Source organism: Argopecten irradians, chromosome 15 (genome assembly GCF_041381155.1).
Source record: "Argopecten irradians isolate NY chromosome 15, Ai_NY, whole genome shotgun sequence".
NCBI classification, from domain to species: domain Eukaryota; kingdom Metazoa; phylum Mollusca; class Bivalvia; order Pectinida; family Pectinidae; genus Argopecten; species Argopecten irradians.
In genome coordinates, this window is record NC_091148.1 from 11,367,050 (window position 1) to 11,387,480 (window position 20,431).

Here is a 20,431-nt window from a genome sequence, read left to right on the forward strand (position 1 = left end):
AGGCAAATTTTGACTAAATTTGCTTTTTCAAGCCTAATGAACTCCTCCTGGCTGCTTTGCGGTCCATGGAGTTAAAAACAATTTATTTATATATATCACAAGAAAAGTTCTGTTATCGAGAAAGGTTGCTCTTTTATCTATAATATTTCTTTATTTTTTTTCTGTATTCTTCAGTAGATAATTATATTACTTTTCATTAGTAATAGTAACATACACATATTTCTTTGCACAACTTTTAATTCATAACTTTTGCTGTGCCTTTAAAAAGTTGAATCTTCAAGTGATGTCAACAGGGAAATAAAATAATTAAAAAAATAAGATAACAATTATAAATAAAAAAGTTTCTCTTGATGATAATTCCTGAAAAGAAGTTGTTTTAAAAGTAATAAATCAGACTTGTAGTACTGAATTACATAGAAAAATCCAAATACGGTCATGAACATGTTTTATTTTAGCAATAAATTATAGATATTTTCTTCAGTTGGAAAGTGAAATATTAATGCAGAATTTTCCTGTAATTCTTTATTTCATTCTTTTTTTTATTTTCTAGTCATATCCCATTATGTTAATAGTAGTTTTGTAATTTGTTTACAGATTAATTTTCATTTTTGAATTGCAGGTAGTTATGTCTCATCTTATTCTATTTACAAACTCAAAAAGAAAGTTTAGACTGTATTTCAGTACTTTCAGTACTTTGATATTTCTCTCTCATCTTTGCAGGTAGCTTTATATTTTCCTGTCTTTAGTCTAGTTAAAACATTTTACAAATACAAATGCTACGTTATATAAATGTTTCCTTTTTGACCCAATGAGCTCATTGCTCATGGTGCATATTTTTTTTTTTTATATATTAAGGGGACACTTAATAGAACTAAATTTGGATTTATCCATGTAGTCTCTAAAAATTATTGCACAAATTAAGCCATCAGTTTATCCCCTTTTTTGAAAAATCGTAAACATCAGAAAAGTATCATCTGTATAATAACTCATGTTTCATAATTTTCATTTTCAAAAAAAAAAAATCTTTAATGGGCCATATATGTAATACCTTATTGATTTTCCTGTAAAATTCATTTAAATTATGCAAATTTATTGTTCATGTAAATGAAGAACTTTTACAGTACTGTACTTTAATTTGGTTATTTCATTTTCAACCAATTTTATTGAATAAATCAATAGGATTGGGCAACAGGCTAGGCCTTTATTAGCCCTCTCCTAGCCAGAGATAATACAAATTAGATTATATACATGTATACAGAATGTAAATTTAATAACATATTAATCAAACAAACAAGGTAAGGATAAAAAAAGAATATTATTAATATGCTATGTATTATAAATGATGCTTCTATAGATATATAAATCTAAGAATAAATTTCGTATTGATATTTTTCTTTAAATAATTGTATAAGGGAGATAATTCATTACTTTACTTATGTCATTTTTATGTAAATTACAATAATATTAGACCAAAGAAAATATATGTCTGTTTAGGGTTACCCGAATGCGACTGACCCTAATTTTTTACCCCCAACCCTATTTTTTTCCTTCTTTTCTACAAAAAAAAATTTAAAAGTCAGGATTTCGATCTCAGACTCCGGTCTGGCCATTATTTTAGAGTGAAAGACACTAAAAAAAAAAAATCCTCCCTAATTTTTTAACCAATATAACCCTAAACAGACATATTTTTATGGCCTTAGTATTTATACACATGGAATGCTGTTTATGATAACACAGCCATTTGCAATAAAAAAACAAAAAAATATGTTCATGCATGTAGGTCTATCAAAATGTCATTAGATGAAGCTGAATGAAGCTATTGCAATGGAATGCTGTAAATATAAATTACATTGCTATTTGAAAAATTATTTAAAAAAAAGGATCTGTTGGTGCATGTGTTTGTCAAATATCAGTAGATGATTTAGAAGCTTATTGTAATTTTAAAGACATAATTTGAATGCTGTAAATGTAATTACATTGCCTTTTGAAAAATTAAAGAAATATATGTTCATGCATGAATAATGTTTATCAAATGTCAATAGATGAAGTTTAATGCATTAAGCCATACTTTGTACAAATTCAAATTGAACTGGGCCATTTAAACATTTTAAAAAATTACCATGCTATTCCATGCATCGTTAGGGGACATCAGTAGGTAAAATGTTTGCTAAACCATAAATAATTTTTTTTTCTGTTCAATATATTCAATTTTTAAATAAGTGTTTGTTTTCCAACTTTAAATCTTTAATAAAAGATAATAAATAAAAAGTTTAATACCTAATATTACAAAAAATAAGAGAAAAAATTCAATAACATAAATTGCACAAAAAATCTTCAATTAAGATGTTTCAAGCGTGTAATTAATTTGGTGTCTTGTCGTTAGTAGCATCATGATGTTAATTTAAAATTCTATTTTTGGAATTATATAAGTGGATTTAGAGAGTTTGTTCATTCGTGTGTGCGTGGCTTGAGGTGAAGGTTATGTTAGATAGAGACTGTTATTTAGAATACCGACACTGACGGTTGGATTCTACGGTGCTTGTTTTGACTTGTACAGTATAGAATATGAGGATGTTGGATAAACTGAAGACTAGCGTTAGATTCTAGTGGGTATTTTTGGAGAATATAAGTATGAATAATTTGGATTAATTTAGTCTGTGTGTGGTGGTAGATATATTGTTTTTGGCCCTGAGTCATGAACATTCTTTAACATAAAATTCTCCATAGGAAAGCATATATATTAAGTAACAGATTTTAAGAAAGGCTTCTTATTAACATAAAATAAATTTTATCAGTTTGATAATGGCTGACAGTTTGTATTTTCCCTGTATATTATACCCTTTGGATAAGGTTTGTGAGTTGCCACAGTAATGTTTTATATACTGTCATTATTGTCAAAACCTTATCTTTAATAAACATTCCTTGTTTGATGTTGTGTTTTAATTTTTGTGAAATCTATAATTAATGTATTTTAGCTCACCTGGCCCAAAGGGCCGTTGAGCTTATGTCATGGCGCGGCGTCCGTCGTCCGTCGTCCGTCCGTCCGTCGTCCGTCGTCCGTCGTCCGTCCGTCCGTCAACATTTCCTTTAAATCGCTACTAGTCATAGAGTTCTGCATGGATTGTAACCAAATTTGGCCACAAACATCCTTGGGGGAAGGGGAACAGAACTTGTATAAATTTTGGCTCTGACCCCCCCGGGGCAGGAGGGACGGGGCCCAATAGGGGAAATAGAGGTAAATCCTTTAAATCGCTACTAGTCATAGAGTTCTGAATGGAATGTAACCAAATTTGGCCACAAACATCCGTGGGGGAAGGGGAACAGAACTTGTATAAATTTTGGCTTTGACCCCCCCAGGGGGCAGGAGGGGTGGAGCCCAATAGGGGAAATAGAGGTAAATCCTATAAATTGCTACTTGTCCTAGAGTTCTGCATGGATTGTAACCAAAATTAGCCACAAACATCCTTGGGGGAAGGGGAATAGAACTTGTATAAATTTTGGCTCTGATCCCCCAGGGGGCAGGAGGGACGGTGCCCAATAGGGGTATTAGAGGTAAATCTTTTAAATCGCTACTAGTCATAGAGTTCTGAATGGAATGTAACCAAATTTGGCCACAAACATCCGTGGGGGAAGGGGAACAGAACTTGTATAAATTTTGGCTCTGATCCCCCAGGGGGCAGGAGGGACGGTGCCCAATAGGGGTATTAGAGGTAAATCTTTTAAATCGCTACTAGTCATAGAGTTCTGAATGGAATGTAACCAAATTTGGCCACAAACATCCTTGGGGGAAGGGGAACAGAACTTGTATAAATTTTGGCTCAGGTCCCCCACGGGCAGGAGGGGCGGGGCCCAATAGGGGAAATAGAGGTAAATCCTTTAAATCGCTACTAGTCAGAGTTCTGCCTGGAATGTAACCAAATTTGGCCACAAACATCCTTTGGAGAAGGGGAACAGAACTTGTATAAATTTTGGCTCTGACCCCCTGGGGGCGGGAGGGGCGGGGCCCAATAGGGGAAATAGAGGTAAATCCTTTAAATCGCTACTAGTCATAGAGTTCTACATGGATTGTAACCAAATTTGGCCACAAACATCCGTGGGGGAAGAGGAACAGAACTTGTATAAATTTTGGCTTTGACCCCCCAGGGGGCAGCAGGGGCGGGGCCCAATAGGGGAAATAGAGGTAAATCCTATAAATTGCTACTTGTCCTAGAGTTCTGCATGGATTGTAACCAAAATTAGCCACAAACATCCTTGGGGGAAGGGGAATAGAACTTGTATAAATTTTGGCTCTGATCCCCCAGGGGCAGGAGGGACGGTGCCCAATAGGGTATTAGAGGTAAATCTTTTAAATCGCTACTAGTCATAGAGTTCTGAATGGAATGTAACCAAATTTGGCCACAAACATCCTTGGGGGAAGGGGAACAGAACTTGTATAAATTTTGGCTAGGTCCCCCACGGGCAGGAGGGCGGGGCCCAATAGGGGAAATAGAGGTAAATCCTTTAAATCGCTACTAGTCAGAGTTCTGCCTGGAATGTAACCAAATTTGGCCACAAACATCCTTTGGAGAAGGGGAACAGAACTTGTATAAATTTTGGCTCTGACCCCCCGGGGGCGGGAGGGGCGGGGCCCAATAGGGGAAATAGAGGTAAATCCTTTAAATCGCTACTAGTCATAGAGTTCTACATGGATTGTAACCAAATTTGGCCACAAACATCCGTGGGGGAAGAGGAACAGAACTTGTATAAATTTTGGCTTTGACCCCCCAGGGGGCAGCAGGGGCGGGGCCCAATAGGGGAAATAGAGGTAAATCCTATAAATTGCTACTTGTCCTAGAGTTCTGCATGGATTGTAACCAAAATTAGCCACAAACATCCTTGGGGGAAGGGGAATAGAACTTGTATAAATTTTGGCTCTGATCCCCCAGGGGGCAGGAGGGACGGTGCCCAATAGGGGTATTAGAGGTAAATCTTTTAAATCGCTACTAGTCATAGAGTTCTGAATGGAATGTAACCAAATTTGGCCACAAACATCCTTGGGGGAAGGGGAACAGAACTTGTATAAATTTTGGCTCAGGTCCCCCACGGGCAGGAGGGGCGGGGCCCAATAGGGGAAATAGAGGTAAATCCTTTAAATCGCTACTAGTCAGAGTTCTACCTGGAATGTAACCAAATTTGGCCACAAACATCCTTTGGAGAAGGGGAACAGAACTTGTATAAATTTTGGCTCTGATCCCCCAGGGGGCAGGAGGGACGGTGCCCAATAGGGGTATTAGAGGTAAATCTTTTAAATCGCTACTAGTCATAGAGTTCTGAATGGAATGTAACCAAATTTGGCCACAAACATCCTTGGGGGAAGGGGAACAGAACTTGTATAAAGTTTGGCTCTGGCCCCCCAGGGGCAGCAGGGGCGGGGCCCAATAGGGGAAATAGAGGTAAATCCTATAAATCGCTACTTGTCATAGAGTTCTGCCTGAAATGTAACCAAAATTGGCCACAAACATCCTTGGGGGAAGGAGAACAGAACTTATTATAAATTTTGGCTCTGAACCCCTTGGGGCAGGAGGGTTGGGGCCCAATAGGGAATTTAGAGGTTAATATTAAAATTCCTTCAGAAAAGAAATTAAACAATGAACCTGTATTCAGAACATTACTTGGCATTACAAACCAGGTGAGCGATACAGGCCCTCTGGGCCTCTTGTTTTATTTAAAGTTTTTATTGAGTTTCAGTATGATAGCATTTATACCTTAATTTCACACAATTGTGTATTGTTGTTTTGAAGTGATTCATGGATTTCTTACCTTCTTATTCAGGTCATCAGCTTTTTCAGCAAGAATTTGTACCTTGTGCTTGTAATTTGATGAAAAAAATGCATTAAAAGTTTCTGTATTTCATGATTTTCAGCTCTGCTCCAGTCAAGGATCTCAGTCATGAAGCGTCTTTCCGAGGACGGTTACGAAAGCTCATCGTTCGGAATTCCAAGGCCAGTGAGTATCCAAATATCCAAATATAAATCTGAGAAAAACTTGATATTCCTCCGACACCCTGACATCTCCCAAAAATACTTTATCTATATTCCCTAGTGTAACCTATGTTTCACGTACAGATATGATAAAAAAATATATATTGTTATCAAACCTGTCTATAACAACCGCTAATGGGAAAACAGAAAAATGGTCATTATAGACATGCAGGTTGCCTTTATAGACAGATTGAGGCTAATTTGTGCTAGTCACCCATTAAATAAATGTAACAGAAATATTAATCCATGATGTATTCATTGATATATAATTGAATACTGTATTGTTATATTTATACATGCCCTTTTGTTTTGTAATTTTAATGACCAACCAATGTTAGTTAACAATGTCACACATATTATTAAAAACTTCTTGACTAATAATCAAAATTTTAAATAAATTGGTTTAGTTTTATTAGTTTATATTAATAAAGTCATATTAACAGCAAGGACCATTTAAGGATGTGCCAGGTTTGTTGATGGAGGAAAGCCAGAGTACCTAGAAAAAAAAACCACTGACCAGTGGTTAGTACCTGGGATCGAACCTGCAGAGGTAGAGGGCTTGTGGTAATATGTTAAGACAATCCTTGACCACTGAGACAGCCCATTGGTTATATATCACCATTTACTCATTTTGTTACATGATTTTGTATTTTAAATTTTGTTCCTATTTTCCTTACAGGGTTGATTGGAACTTTATTTGACATCACCACCAAGAGTGTCATGTGTATCTTATATATCCTCCGGGTCTACATGGACGACCACACAACATATCATTGGTATAATTAATATTCTTAATTAGTTACCCATTCACCCCTGAAGACACATTTAGACTCTTCTAAATCAGAGACTGGTCCAGTTCATTATGAAATGACAGGGGTGAATGTGTTATCATTCACCCCTGAAGACACATTTAGACTCTGCTAAATCTAAGACTAGACCAGTCCATTATGAAATGACAGGGGTGAATGTGTTATCATTCACCCTGAAGACACATTTAGACTCTGCTAAATCAAAGACTAGACCAGTCCATTATGAAATGACAGGGGTGAATGTGTTATCATTCACCCCTGAAGACACATTTAGACTCTGCTAAATCTAAGACTGGACCAGTCCATTATGAAATGACAGGGGTGAATGTGTTATCATTTACCCCTGAAGACACATTTAGACTCTGCTAAATCAAAGACTAGACCAGTCCATTATGAAATGACAGGGGTGAATGTGTTATCATTTACCCCTGAAGACACATTTAGACTCTGCTAAATCTAAGACTGGTCCAGTCCATTATGAAATGACAGGGGTGAATGTGTTATCATTCACCCCTGAAGACACATTTAGACTCTGCTAAATCAAAGACTTGACCAGTCCATTATGAAATGACAGGGGTGAATGTGTTATCATTTACCCCTGAAGACACATTTAGACTCTGCTAAATCAAAGACTAGACCAGTCCATTATGAAATGACAGGGGTGAATGTGTTATCATTCACCCCTGAAGACACATTTAGACTCTGCTAAATCAAAGACTAGACCAGTCCATTATGAAATGACAGGGGTGAATGTGTTATCATTAACCCCTGAAGACACATTAAATTTTAGACTCTGCTAAATCAAAGACTTGGCCAGTCCATTATGAAATGACAGGGGTGAATGTGTTATTCATTTACCCCTGAAGACACATTTAGACTCTGCTAAATCTAAGACTTGACCAGTCCATTATGAAATGACAGGGGTGAATGTGTTATCATTAACCCCTGAAGATACATTTAGACTCTGCTAAATCAAAGACTTGACCAGTCCATTATGAAATGACAGGGGTGAATGAGTTAAAGATTAGATCAATGGTCTGATAATCGGTAAGATACATAAAAAGAGGGATTTCAAGATACCAAAACGATGTGGGTAAAGTACGATTTACCATCAATTATTCCCACCTTCCTGGGATTGTCACAAAAACCAAGCTAAATATGCATGGCGTCACAAGCACCGGAAGACGGGACTAATCAACAGAAAATCGTAAATTTGTTTCGGTATCTTGAAATCGCATATTCCTCAAATAATTTTTTCAAAAGTAGACACTGTAAACAGAAGTTTAGATGTGAAGAAAGTTAGGAAACTAGGCAGTTTGGTCCTTAGAAATAAAAATATCAGACTTCATTCAGAGGACTTTATTTATGACTCAAATAATTTCAGTAAATATAAATCAAAGGAATGTTTTGTGTTGACAGTGGAGGAGAGGCCTGTGCGAACAATACTCTGCCCGAAGTTAATCCGACAAATGATGATGACGGAATGGTCCACTCCTCAGCTGCGATCAACTGGTATTGTATCGTAATTGTTCATTATAATCTGTAATTTGCTGGAAAATGAATTTACATGGCATTGTGTAATTAAAGTCAATGTAATGGAAATAATTCATGTACCACGTGATACCCGATAACGTTTGTGCAGGACTATTGTTTCTATACATGGGATGGAATGACTTCATAAGATGATATCCCACATACGCTAACGTCATTTCAGCGGGAAGATTACAAACTTTATCGGGTATCACATTGGTACATGAAATATTCCCATTAGCTGTCCCATTACTGTTAACCAACATTCTTTCATTGCTACTAAATTTTGCGATCTTCATTTCAAAACAAGTTCACGAAGACAAACGTTCCTTGAATAACTATCAATATAGATAATGAAGATGTTAATTTGCAGGGAAAAACTTTTATGAATCACGAATTGGATCACAAGATTCGCAAAAGTTAAGATTACACGCGAAAGAAAGTTAATAGCAGTTCTGCATGTCCTTTACTTATTTTGTGGATTTGAATTCTTTATGTAGTCTATGAATCATTATTTATATTTTTCTTGCTTTGAATTCATACTTATACAATTTTATTGCAACCATGAAAATAATAACATGTTGAGAAATGTTTGTTAAAATATTAACATTTAGTAACTCCATAGACCATTAGTTAATGATATCCTGACCCAGTCAGCATGGAAGTTGTAGTGTTTGCATGGAATAGTTTACTCTCTTTTCAAATATTATTTGATATTATTTGAAAAGTGATTTATAAGTGAAGCAATGCAGGCCTCTTTGGCCTCTTTATTTATTTGATATTGTGACTTTTGACAGAATTAGAGTTTTATGAGTGGAACAATATAGGCTATTTCGACCTCATTAATATTTAATTTTGTTTATGTTGTTTTATATTGACATCTATGTTTAAGTGTGTGGGGTGATGCAGGCCTTCTGTGCCTCTTTATTATTTTTCTATGATAATTTAGATATTGACAGTCATGTTTAAGCATTTGTTTTGGGTTATGCAGGCCTTTTGTGCCTTATTATTTATTTATTTGAATATTGACAGCCATGTTTGAGCATGTGTGGTGATGCAGGCCTTTTTGGCCTCTTTATTATTTTTTTGATGTTGTTTTAATATTGACAGCTATGTTTAAGCATTTGTGTAGAGTAATGCAGGCCTCTTGGGCCTCTTTCATGACCTTTTGTTGTAACCCTTACGTTAACAGGCATGTGTTACTGTGGGTGTATCGTCCGTTACCTCTGTGGATCGTACAAGTCGTACTATCTGCGGCCAGCTTCACCAAGGCTTTGTTATATATTGCTATTGCAAAGGTGAGACTTTACTCTGTCTTATTCTGTTTTCATATATTACAGAGTTATCTGCCCTTGTGGATAGGTACATGTATTGATTGTGACGTCATGTGTTTGCTAGGGTATCCTCATACTTTTTGGAGAAAATGATGTGAATTGCGCTAACAAAATAATGACGTAACAATTGATACCTTCACACAAGGGAGCTAAATCTGTAATATGCAAAGACAGAATACTGTAATTTTGTTTAATTTTCAGAGCAATTTTATTTTACATGTTTTAGGCTTGGTTTCTTTTTCAAACCAAATTGTGGTGCTGTAAACGAACTTTCCTTCTCAACTATTATATTTGCGATCTCCTTTAAATTTGAAAACAAGTTCACAAAGATTTAATTTTGCAGATTTAAGATACTGAATGGAAATATCTATCAATATAAACAAGATTTATTTATATTCGTAAAGATGACAATTGTGAATTTACTCTGATCGGGAAAATGAATTGTATGCATAAAAAAGTTTAATTGTACATTGAATTCCTGTTTTACATGTAATCACAAATGTAATCTGATGAAGCTGCAGTTATTGAATTTTTTTTTGCTGCAATAAATTTTTGAGTTTATCAAAATACCTAAAATTGTACTCGGAAATTACTGGTTAACAGTAACATTTTACTGAATTGTTAAGATAAATTATATATAGTTTTGGTATGATTGTGAGAGGTTTGTAGTACCTCAGTATATAGTATAGATATTTTATTTATTGTTTTATTTGATTTTAATCTTCTTTTTATACTTAAATCTCATTTTTAATTTGCTTGAGCATGGATGGTATCATGATCATTCTTAAAAATTACTAAAATTACAATTTTATAAAATGATAACAAATGTATTTAATTTACAATCTGATTAAAATACAGATCCTTATTATCACTATGTTGGATAAGAGGATCTGAGAACATCCCATTAGTGGTCACGTCAAGATGGCCTTTTGAAATGGCCAATCAAATTGACACTGCCAGAATCTTGACTGGGGACAAAATAGTTTGAAAAAGCAGTCAAAATTATTTTCGTGTATGTAGCCATCTCGCCAGAAGTGTACAACAAAGCTAATTGTATATGTATACTGGGGCGAAAAGACATTTTCAATTGATGTTGTTAGGTGTAGAAACTGCATTTGCTCTGAAGTACCAGTACACGTGGTATAAAGGTCATCTGGACGTGACCCCTTATGGGATATTGTCAGATCCTCTATTGAACGGAGTGGTTATAAGGATCTGTGTTTTAATCAGATTGTTTAATTTATGGTAAACTACAATGGCTGTGATCATATGATCATAGTAACAGAGTTAGCTACATGAAGGTGTGATTATTCCACTGGCAACAAAGTGAAAGCTAGGGCTATAAATCATATTCCGTCTTTGCATATTGAAAAGTTATCTTCCCTTATACATGTAAATGTAGGTATACTATTGATCATGTGGGCATAACATCATACTTTAAAAAAATGACGTAAATTCTGCTCACAAAATAGCCATGGTAATGATGGCACAATGGACCTACCTACAAGGGAGGTAACTCTGTAATATATGCAAAGACTGAATACTTCTAGATTCAGGTTGGCCATCTGTCTGTCTTCCTGCCTGGGGAGGGTTTGTGGCATTTGGGCAACAGTTTCGATTAGTTTTACATGTGTATGTCTATAAACTAACATTTCACTGTTACAGGGAAACCAGTCCAGATTTGACACGATGCTGCAGTCCTGGTTTATCCTAGAATTTTTCTGTTCAGCTCCCCTTATCTTCACGGTAAGTCAACAGCCTGGAGCATTCACAATATGATTATATACTACTAATAACTACATACTGTACTGAAAGCACTGACACCAATCATTGTCCAACAATTATCTAAGATATGTCTTGCCCAATGCCAAATCCTTTTGCTTCATTTGCAATTGTCTAACAATAACAATTAATATTGAGAGATTACAGATGTATGACATTGGGTTTAAAAGTTTTCAACTGATAATGTGTTTTTATCTGTTAATATTTCATTCTCAAACTGTTTCCTACAAATAAAGTATTGTAAGATGTTACTTAATGGATAATTATGTTAATTTGTTTGTTTTAAATGCTTACTTATGGACTATATAACTCAGGTTGTGATGTAAGTACTTGTTAAAGTAAATTTAGCACTAATTTGTTGATTCAATTTGATATTCACTGTAATTGGCGGATTACAATTTGCAAATCAATTAAGATTTAGAACTTTAATTCTTTTGAGATGGTTTTAGTTCGTCTTTGCATATTACAGAGTTATTTTCCTTCTAGGTAGATATCTGTTGTGATGTTATTATATTCTGACCAATTTAACTCTATTATATGCAAATACAGAATAGCAATTGATAGGAATTATATTGAATACCTAATAGATACTAAATCCTAGATGTCTAGAATGATAAACCTGAAATTATTAAAATAAGTGATATCAAATTTAAATAAAATTTTATTTTAATAGGAGTAAAAGGCTTTTTATGGAAACATTTTAATTTATTTTTTAAAACGGCAAAATGAATCTTCACTGTTAACATAGTTTACGCAGGAAATCTTGTATTTCTTTTGTGTTGTAGCCTCATCATACTGATCAGCGATATATATTTTCTTGCGCTATTAATGTTGTTAGAAAAATATTTAATTTTAGGAAAAAAAATTAATTTTTGTTTTGGGAATGATAGTAGGCCTTTAAAGATTAATTAATGATATTTCATATTGACAGGTGTTTTACCCTATGCTGTTCAGGAATATGTATGCTCCATCCTTCCTCAACTGTTGGCTGGCCAGATATGCCCTGGAAAAACTGTTTGTATGTTTGAACGGATTAGATGAAAAAGGAAGTGGGGGAGGGGATTAAATAATACACACAAAAAAAAAAGAAACAAAAAAACCCCAAAACAGTTGAATACTATATTCGACCCAGCATGCGCTGAAGGCACTAAACATAATTAAGCAAATAAGGAGTGCTTAATTGAAACAAATTCGAACTGGTCCAAGGGAAGTAACTGCTATTTTGAATGGCCAAATTTTCTTGTGTCTATTTTCTGACTTGCTGACTAGCAAGTAGGTCTAAGAAAATCAAAAGGATACAAATAAAAAAAAAAAAAAAACCACAACTGCGGACTTAACATTATAATTGAAAAATAATTTAGATAATATATAATGAAACTCATTCATCCCTGAAATTTCATAATGGACGGGCCTAGTCTTTGATTCAGAAGAGCCTTAATGTGTCTTCAGGGGTGGATGAGTTAAAACAAATTAAATATTATCTGAATGGTATGACGTTTTATTTCAGAACGATCTTCACATCACGAAACAAAGGTTCCAGGAGATTTCTGTCACATTGTCACAGCAACTATTCATCCTCGTTGTAACTCTCTTCTGCCTCATCTTCACCACGTAAGTAATCTTATCTCATTCACCACTGAAGACACCCCTGAAAACACATTTAGACTCTTCTTAATCAAAGACTAGACTAGTCCATTATGAAATTTCAGGGGTGAATGAGTTCAGGGATCAGATGTAACAACTATCAACTTTACATCCACTGCCTTGGACTAGCAGAAAATGAAATGCACGTTTTACTTGTGGTTCACAATCTTATTCCGTCTCGACACGTTATAGAGTTACCTCCCATGAGTGTAGGCATTCATTGTGACATCATTATTGTGTGAGCAGAATTCACGCCTTCTTCTCTGAAAAAAATATACAATTTTACACGTGTAATCACGTGATCTATCTACAGAGGAATCTGATAACTCAATAATAACTTATCATTATTACAGTTATCTGCCCTTGCAGATATGCAAAGGGGGTACTAATGGAATCATCCTGATCCTTGTTTTAGAGTTTGTGGAGTATAACACATTCAGATAAAAATACATGTTACGCTCGAAAACACATGATGTCACAATAAATATACGTACCTACCAGCTGCAAGGGCAGATAACTCTGTTATATACAAAGAAGGAATAAATTCATCCCGATAATTGTTGTGGAGGTTATGGAGTACAACACATATATTATAGAGAAAAAATATATGTTACGCGCGCAAACACATGATGTCATAATAGATATACCTACCAGCTGCAAGGGCAGATAACTCTGTCATATACAAAGAAGGAATAAATTCATCCTGATCCTTGTTGTAGAGTTTGTGGAGTACAACACATACAGAGAGCCAGTCTAGAGTCGCCTCTCACCATGTTTGAGTCGTTCTACTTTACGATCGTCACCTTTTCTACGGTTGGTTATGGCGACATCTCCCCCGATATCTGGCTTGGTCAAGTCTTTATGGTCCTCATGATATGTGTGGCCTTCGCGTTCATTCCTCGACAGGTAAGACTAATAGAATCTTAAATGGATCTCTAATATAAATAGGTATATGTCAACCAAGTTAAAAGATTTTGGCATGTCAACATGAGCCTTGCTGTGGGTCGACTGCCAAATCTTTCTCGATTCTTTTTGAGCCTCTTTTTCTTACATGCATTAACAGAAAAGGATGAAAATCCCGTTGTTAATTAAGAAACATTTCACTCGTTGTCACAATATGGACGTTGCAATACGTCAAAAATAATGACGTCATTGATCCAACTGTTCAGAAGGTGATGATAAGTGCAGCTAATAACTTTTGCGACTTTACAAATTTATCACTCTCGTATCAATGATGTAGATGTTTATTTGTGGAGATATATTTCATGAATTTATTTGGATCGTGAAATACTCATAGTTAAATTGCAAGCTAAAAAAAAAAAAAGATTTGCAGTAATGTTTTTGTCACAATTTAATATTCCTATTTAGGTGGAGGTGATCGGCTCAATATGGATGGAGAGGCAGAGAGCGGGAGGGGTATACAGTCGACGTGAGGCCGCTGGAAATAAACACGTCGTTGTTTGCTGTCAGCAGTTCTCATCTGAAGCCGTCATGGATTTCCTCACGGAATTTTACGCTCATCCTAAACTTGAAGTTAGTAAAATATGATTACATACTGTGAACCAACTGATTTTTGTGGTAATTGATTTCGCGTTTCCATGCGCAATGACCTTTTCATGGCAATTTCATGAATTTCGCAATTTAAAGTTAAAGCGCTCTATTGAACTTGTAGATGCATGAATCTAGCAATGTTTTATACTCCACAATTATTGATAAAATGTAATTATTCATACTGAGGGTTTTAAATCTAAGCTAAAATTAATTAGATATACACATATGCATACTGCTTGCCTTGTATTATTTCAGGACCACACGGTCATACTGCTGGGATCAAATGAACTTGGCAGTAGTATGCAGGTTATTATACGGGACCCTAAATGGGCCAACAGAGTCATCTATATTAGGGGATCTGCTCTTAAGGACATCGACCTTAAACGATGCAGGTAAAAATAGTACAGATATATAGGATCTTACATGAGTGGCTATGTGAAATGAATTTATCAAACGAGTTCAATAATTTTATATGCCACGAGCCTTTAGGACATTGGACGTAAACAATGGAGATAAAAATAGTACACAGATAAAACTATTAGATGATGTTCTCTTTCTGTATTTAATTTAGTAAGAATATAAACTTGGAGAATATTTTTATTTACAGTATACCGTTTAGCTTGGTTATTTTGGCGTATATATTTTTGTGTCATTCCTATGATCGCGAAAATTTGATCCGAGAAATATTTCAGAAAAATGGTTGAATCATATATTCCCATAAAGCTGTATCGCAAAAAAATTATAACAGTAAAAATTAGATTTTCTCGTCACGTGACCTACCTGCAAGGGCAGATAACTCTGTAATATGCAATACAGAATACTGTGATTGATATGTTGTTGTTGTAGAGTCAACAATGCAGAGGCCTGTTTTGTGTTACCTCCTGGTAATTGTACTAACAAAGATCAAGCTGTGAGTATACAGTCTTAATTAATTACTTAATTAACATTTCGTTAGCAGGTTATGTATTAGGCAGCTAATTTGAACTCTCCCAATTTATACATAATTCATCTCGAGAATTTTAAATGAAGAAATTCCTTGAAGTTCATGAATGTCAGTGAAACTGGACCCAGGTACTATTATATGCTGTCAAAAGTCAAAAATGATTGTTTTTACAACAGTTGTGTGTTACAATTTTTTTCACATTCTCTTTTTTCTCAATCTTTTTTAGGATAAACATACAATTCTACGTTCCTGGGCCGTGAAGGATTTTGCTCCCAAATGTCAACAGTACATACAGCTGTTTAGGGTGGAAAATAAGATGCATGTGAGGTTTGCTGGTAAGAAACTATATTTCATGAAGGGCATAATATTATGCACTGAACTTATACACCCCTGAAGTTTCATAATGGACTGGACTAGTCTTTGATCTTGAAGAGTCTAATATATCTTAAGGGGTGAAGATGTTACATGATAGGAATCTTATGTATGCAGTTGTACAAAATCATATTCAAAAACAATTCTATTCTATATATAAGAATGCTAACTTTCCATTAGCTAGGGTAGGATCGACATGTATTTTGCATGACTGTGCCGATCGATTCAGAAGATTATATTGACAGTAACTGCATGTACCAGTTATCTATAAACTGTAAAACAGTGAATTATTGAAATAATAACCTTTTTGTAAAAAAAAAAAAAAAAAAAAAAAAAAAAGAGAGAAAACAAAAAAAAACAAAAATGGAGTAACTTTTTTTTTTTTTTTTTTTTCTTTTTTTGGGTTTTTTCCTGTCTTTTTTTCGCTCTTTTTTCTTACAATAATATTTGCCTTTATATTACAGACTTTCCCTTATATATCTTTTTAAATGAGTTACTATTTATTTGACAGAACACGTTGTATGTGAAGATGAGTTTAAGTATGCCCTATTGGCCAACAACTGTCTGTACCCAGGGCTGTCTACACTGGTCTCACTACTGATGCACACCTCCACGGGATAGTAAGTCAAACAATTAATTGTAATGATTAATTAATTAATGATAGTCAAAAGATTAAGTCAAACAATTAATTGTAATGATTAATTAATTAATGATAGTCAAAAGATTTATCAAATGTTCATGATCATTACAGGAAAAACATTAGCCATAGGATGCCACCCTGAAGAATTCAATGTTTGGGCAATTAAATTCACAAAGGAATATTGACTCTGTGTTTTTAAAAATGGAAACATTTAGCGAAATTAAAAACCCTGAGAATATTAGCATATATAAACAGTACTAAGATTTATAAAATACAGTATATACAATTAGAGATCACTGTTGTCAGAAATGTAACATGAAAGTTTTCCATAACAGTGAGGGTTCGCTAGCATCAGAAACCTGGCAACAAATCTATGGACAACACTCAGGAAATGAGATCTACCACATCCAGCTGTGTAAAAGTATCTTCTTCAGTCAGTACGAGGGCAAGAAATTTACAGAGGCATCGGCTGACGCTCATAAAAGGTGAAAACATGAAGATTTTAGATTAATACAAATTAATTCATTTCCTATTTATAATGTGACTATACCCGATACTAAGTTTTGTTTGGAAAACAAGTTCGTGAGGATTAACTTGAAAAAGTAATTAAAATAAACATGTCTATCAATATAAATAATATTCATAAACATTTACAGAAATAAACTTTTACTAAATTAATTTACTGTTATCATGAAATTCACAAATTCAAAGCAAATCGTATCTTAAAGAATTCACCTAGTTTATAGAACTAGCATACACTGGGTACTTTGGTATTGTGTGGTCGTTGTTGCCCCGGTGTCCTTGAGAAATCGTTATATCGCTTACAGATATGGTGTGACCTTGCTTGGCATCCTTGATGTGGAGAGCGTTGCTGGGGAACCTCGTCTACAACTAAACCCAGGCATGCACTGCTGTCTAAAGAAATCAGACTTCTGTTTCTACATGAGCATTACGAAAGAAGAATATTCTAAAATCAAAACTCAGAATAATCAGAAAGAAAAAACTACCAGGGAAAAAAGTTATGGTACGTGGCTATATTAAGCATCATTCTCGAATGTTAATTAAATTCAAAAAAGGTCTTATGAGTGATCCATGCTTTCTTCATTGCTTTTACCTCATTCACCCCTGGAAATTCATATTGAACAATTCCAGTCATTGAATTGGAAGAGTCCAAATGTATCTTTAGGGGAGAAGGATATAGTTAATGGATGGGCCTGAGCAAGTAGGCTACAAAATATGTGAACTAAATAATCAAATTAAATTATCTTCATTTCATCTAAAGTGTATTGGAATCCAACCTTTTCGATAAATGAATGTCTTAAAATAATGTTTGGTATTTAAAAAAGTGATTCGGTTTGTCCGATTAAAAGTGAAATATTAATTCATTGACATTGAAACAGATTTTGAATAGAAATATATTTTAATTTTTAGCGTTGAAGGCTTCAGAGCTACAGAGGTTTATAGAGACCCACCACGAGGATGAGGAGTCAGATGGTGAGGAGAGCGTCTTTAACACCCTGAACTCCCAGGCCGGGATGGAGTTTAAAAAACAGCTGCTTCTAGATGTACCAGGCGAGCCAGCTCCAGAAATGCTCCTTGATCATAACGCTGACGTGACAGATGCGGCCGCCAATGCAAAACTCCAACAGATCATGGAGGAAATTGGACAAAATGAGTGAGATACAGAATTTTTTTTTTATGAAGATTTTAATATTTAACCTCCCCCTAATGGGGGGAGGGGTGTACTGGAATCAGCTTAAACTTATCTGTCTGTCTGTCCTTGGAAAAGTTTGTCTACTTAATTCCTCCTTAACTACTGGATCAATTTCTATGAAACTTGGCACTAATGTTTGGACCATGTGTAAATGTACTACCGTATTCGACCCAATAAGCGCCATGGGCGTTTAAAAAATTGAAAAACTGAAAAGGTGCTTAATAAGACGAATTGATTGCGAAATCTATACAGTTATGTGTAGTTTTGGTCTTTATTTATGCCCAGGCAATTGAAATTGAAGCCACAAAAAGATAGAGGTGCTTTTAGGGTCAAATACGGTAAATGTATCTTAGAGTTCCAGTACTGAATAGCTTTCAAACTTTTTTCGGCATCTTTAATTTGTTGATATAGATGCTGAAACTTTGCAGAAAAATATCATATTGCAATAACTTAAATGATTTTCTGTAAAACTATGACATCTATTCAGTATTCATATAAAAGACAAGATATAATGTAAAGATATGTTTGCATACTTTTCTGAGACAAATTCCTTTTGAATATCTTTGTTGATTGTGAAGCTAAACCTGCCCACAAAATTTAATATTTTGATTCCGTAGATACAATCTGTATTTTACCACTATACTAATCTCTACAGGTCTCTTGCTTACCTCCCTTTGTACCAATGTGAAGTAGTAACCTTTGTTTATCGTACTGACATTCTAGTTTCTGGAAATTTTTCAGTCTTGCTAATTTTATTGTTTTCACATCATTGTGACTTTATTTTGTAGGGTAATCACAGGTACCCCGCCCATAACGCTGTATGCTGGAACAAAAAACACACGGTGTTATCTCACCAAAACCGATCGGCCCACTCTGTTGTCTCCGCTGGGGAGAGGTATGTCTTAAGTATTATGTGATGATATATCGTAAATGTAGAAAAAAAAATTACGCAAGGGGGACATTCATGCTAATCACACAAATGTCACTAGATCACAAAAATACATTTTCTATTTTGTATATATTGCCCGACAAATACACTTTAAGTATTTTTCCATGCATATATAGCAAAATTAATCACTCGAGAAAACGATGTGAATTTTGCTCCCGAAATGATGATGTCTCAATGGATACTTACTCCCAAGGGAGATAAGTCTGTGATATAAAAAGCCGGAATATAACAAATTCTTTTTCTATTATAGGATTGTGAGCACTGTAGTTTTAAGAACTCTAACCAGCAGCGATGGCAGGGTCGTCTGATCATCCTGTCCACAGAGCGGCCACATTCCGGTATCTTCAACTTCATCATACCCCTCAGGTCGCAGTTCATCAAGACGGTCTCTTTGAGTCCTATCATCCTTCTACTGGAGGTCGAGTGAGTATTAATCAAACAAACTTGGCTAATGCATTAACTTTTAAGTAGGTTGGATTACGGTAAACTTTGTTCCTGTTTGGTGCTGTTGAATATATCACAACCAACAAATCACTCATCACTTCAAATGAAAAAAAAAAAAAAAAAAAAAATCAACAATTTTTTTTAAACATTAATTTGGCAGGATCTTTAAGTTTACTGTTACAAATCAACTTATATTCACAGCAACTGTTAGTTAAACTTTTTCTTGCCTACAATGGCTCTCTCAGAATGATTTAACAACTTAAAGGCCCATTACCTTTCCGGAGCAAAATATAAAGGTTTCTTAAAAAACATTAATAACACCAGAAAATGCATACCGATGATCTAAAATATAAAAAATAAGGTTACGACACCAAACATATGCAAGATTGCCTGCGTAATATATAACAGTGGAGAGTCAATTCGCTGTTTTGTCGTCTGGCGCAGTGATAGTCAACTACCGCGCGGTATTTAGGACGACGGCGGGAAACATAATACAACCCGCATTATGAAAATAAACATTTTATTTATTTTAATCAAATCGTTCAGAAGGTGATGATAAATGTAGTATTAACGGTAAGTTTATAATTTTTAGGACTCTACAAAATTATCGATCTTGTTTTACATTCCCATTTTAAAAAATAAAGCCGTTTCGGAAAGGTAGTGGGCCTTTAATCATGATTGTTTGAAGGGATATGTATT

The 20,431-nt window shown here is 34.8% G+C and overlaps 1 protein-coding gene across 1 annotated transcript in view; it reads left to right on the forward strand.

Moving 5' to 3' along the window:
- LOC138309645 (potassium channel subfamily T member 2-like) overlaps positions 1-20,431 on the forward strand; it is a 47,916-nt gene that overhangs the window by 15,113 nt on the left and 12,372 nt on the right. The window contains 19 exon segments of the mRNA XM_069250862.1: positions 5,903-5,985; positions 6,700-6,796; positions 8,249-8,341; positions 9,552-9,657; positions 11,359-11,439; positions 12,407-12,493; positions 12,983-13,086; positions 13,839-14,025; positions 14,488-14,652; positions 14,926-15,062; positions 15,517-15,580; positions 15,840-15,948; positions 16,497-16,605; positions 16,961-17,110; positions 17,453-17,649; positions 18,057-18,300; positions 19,128-19,206; positions 19,208-19,234; positions 19,539-19,711. Coding sequence (XP_069106963.1) covers positions 5,903-5,985; positions 6,700-6,796; positions 8,249-8,341; positions 9,552-9,657; positions 11,359-11,439; positions 12,407-12,493; positions 12,983-13,086; positions 13,839-14,025; positions 14,488-14,652; positions 14,926-15,062; positions 15,517-15,580; positions 15,840-15,948; positions 16,497-16,605; positions 16,961-17,110; positions 17,453-17,649; positions 18,057-18,300; positions 19,128-19,206; positions 19,208-19,234; positions 19,539-19,711 — 2,292 coding nt within the window.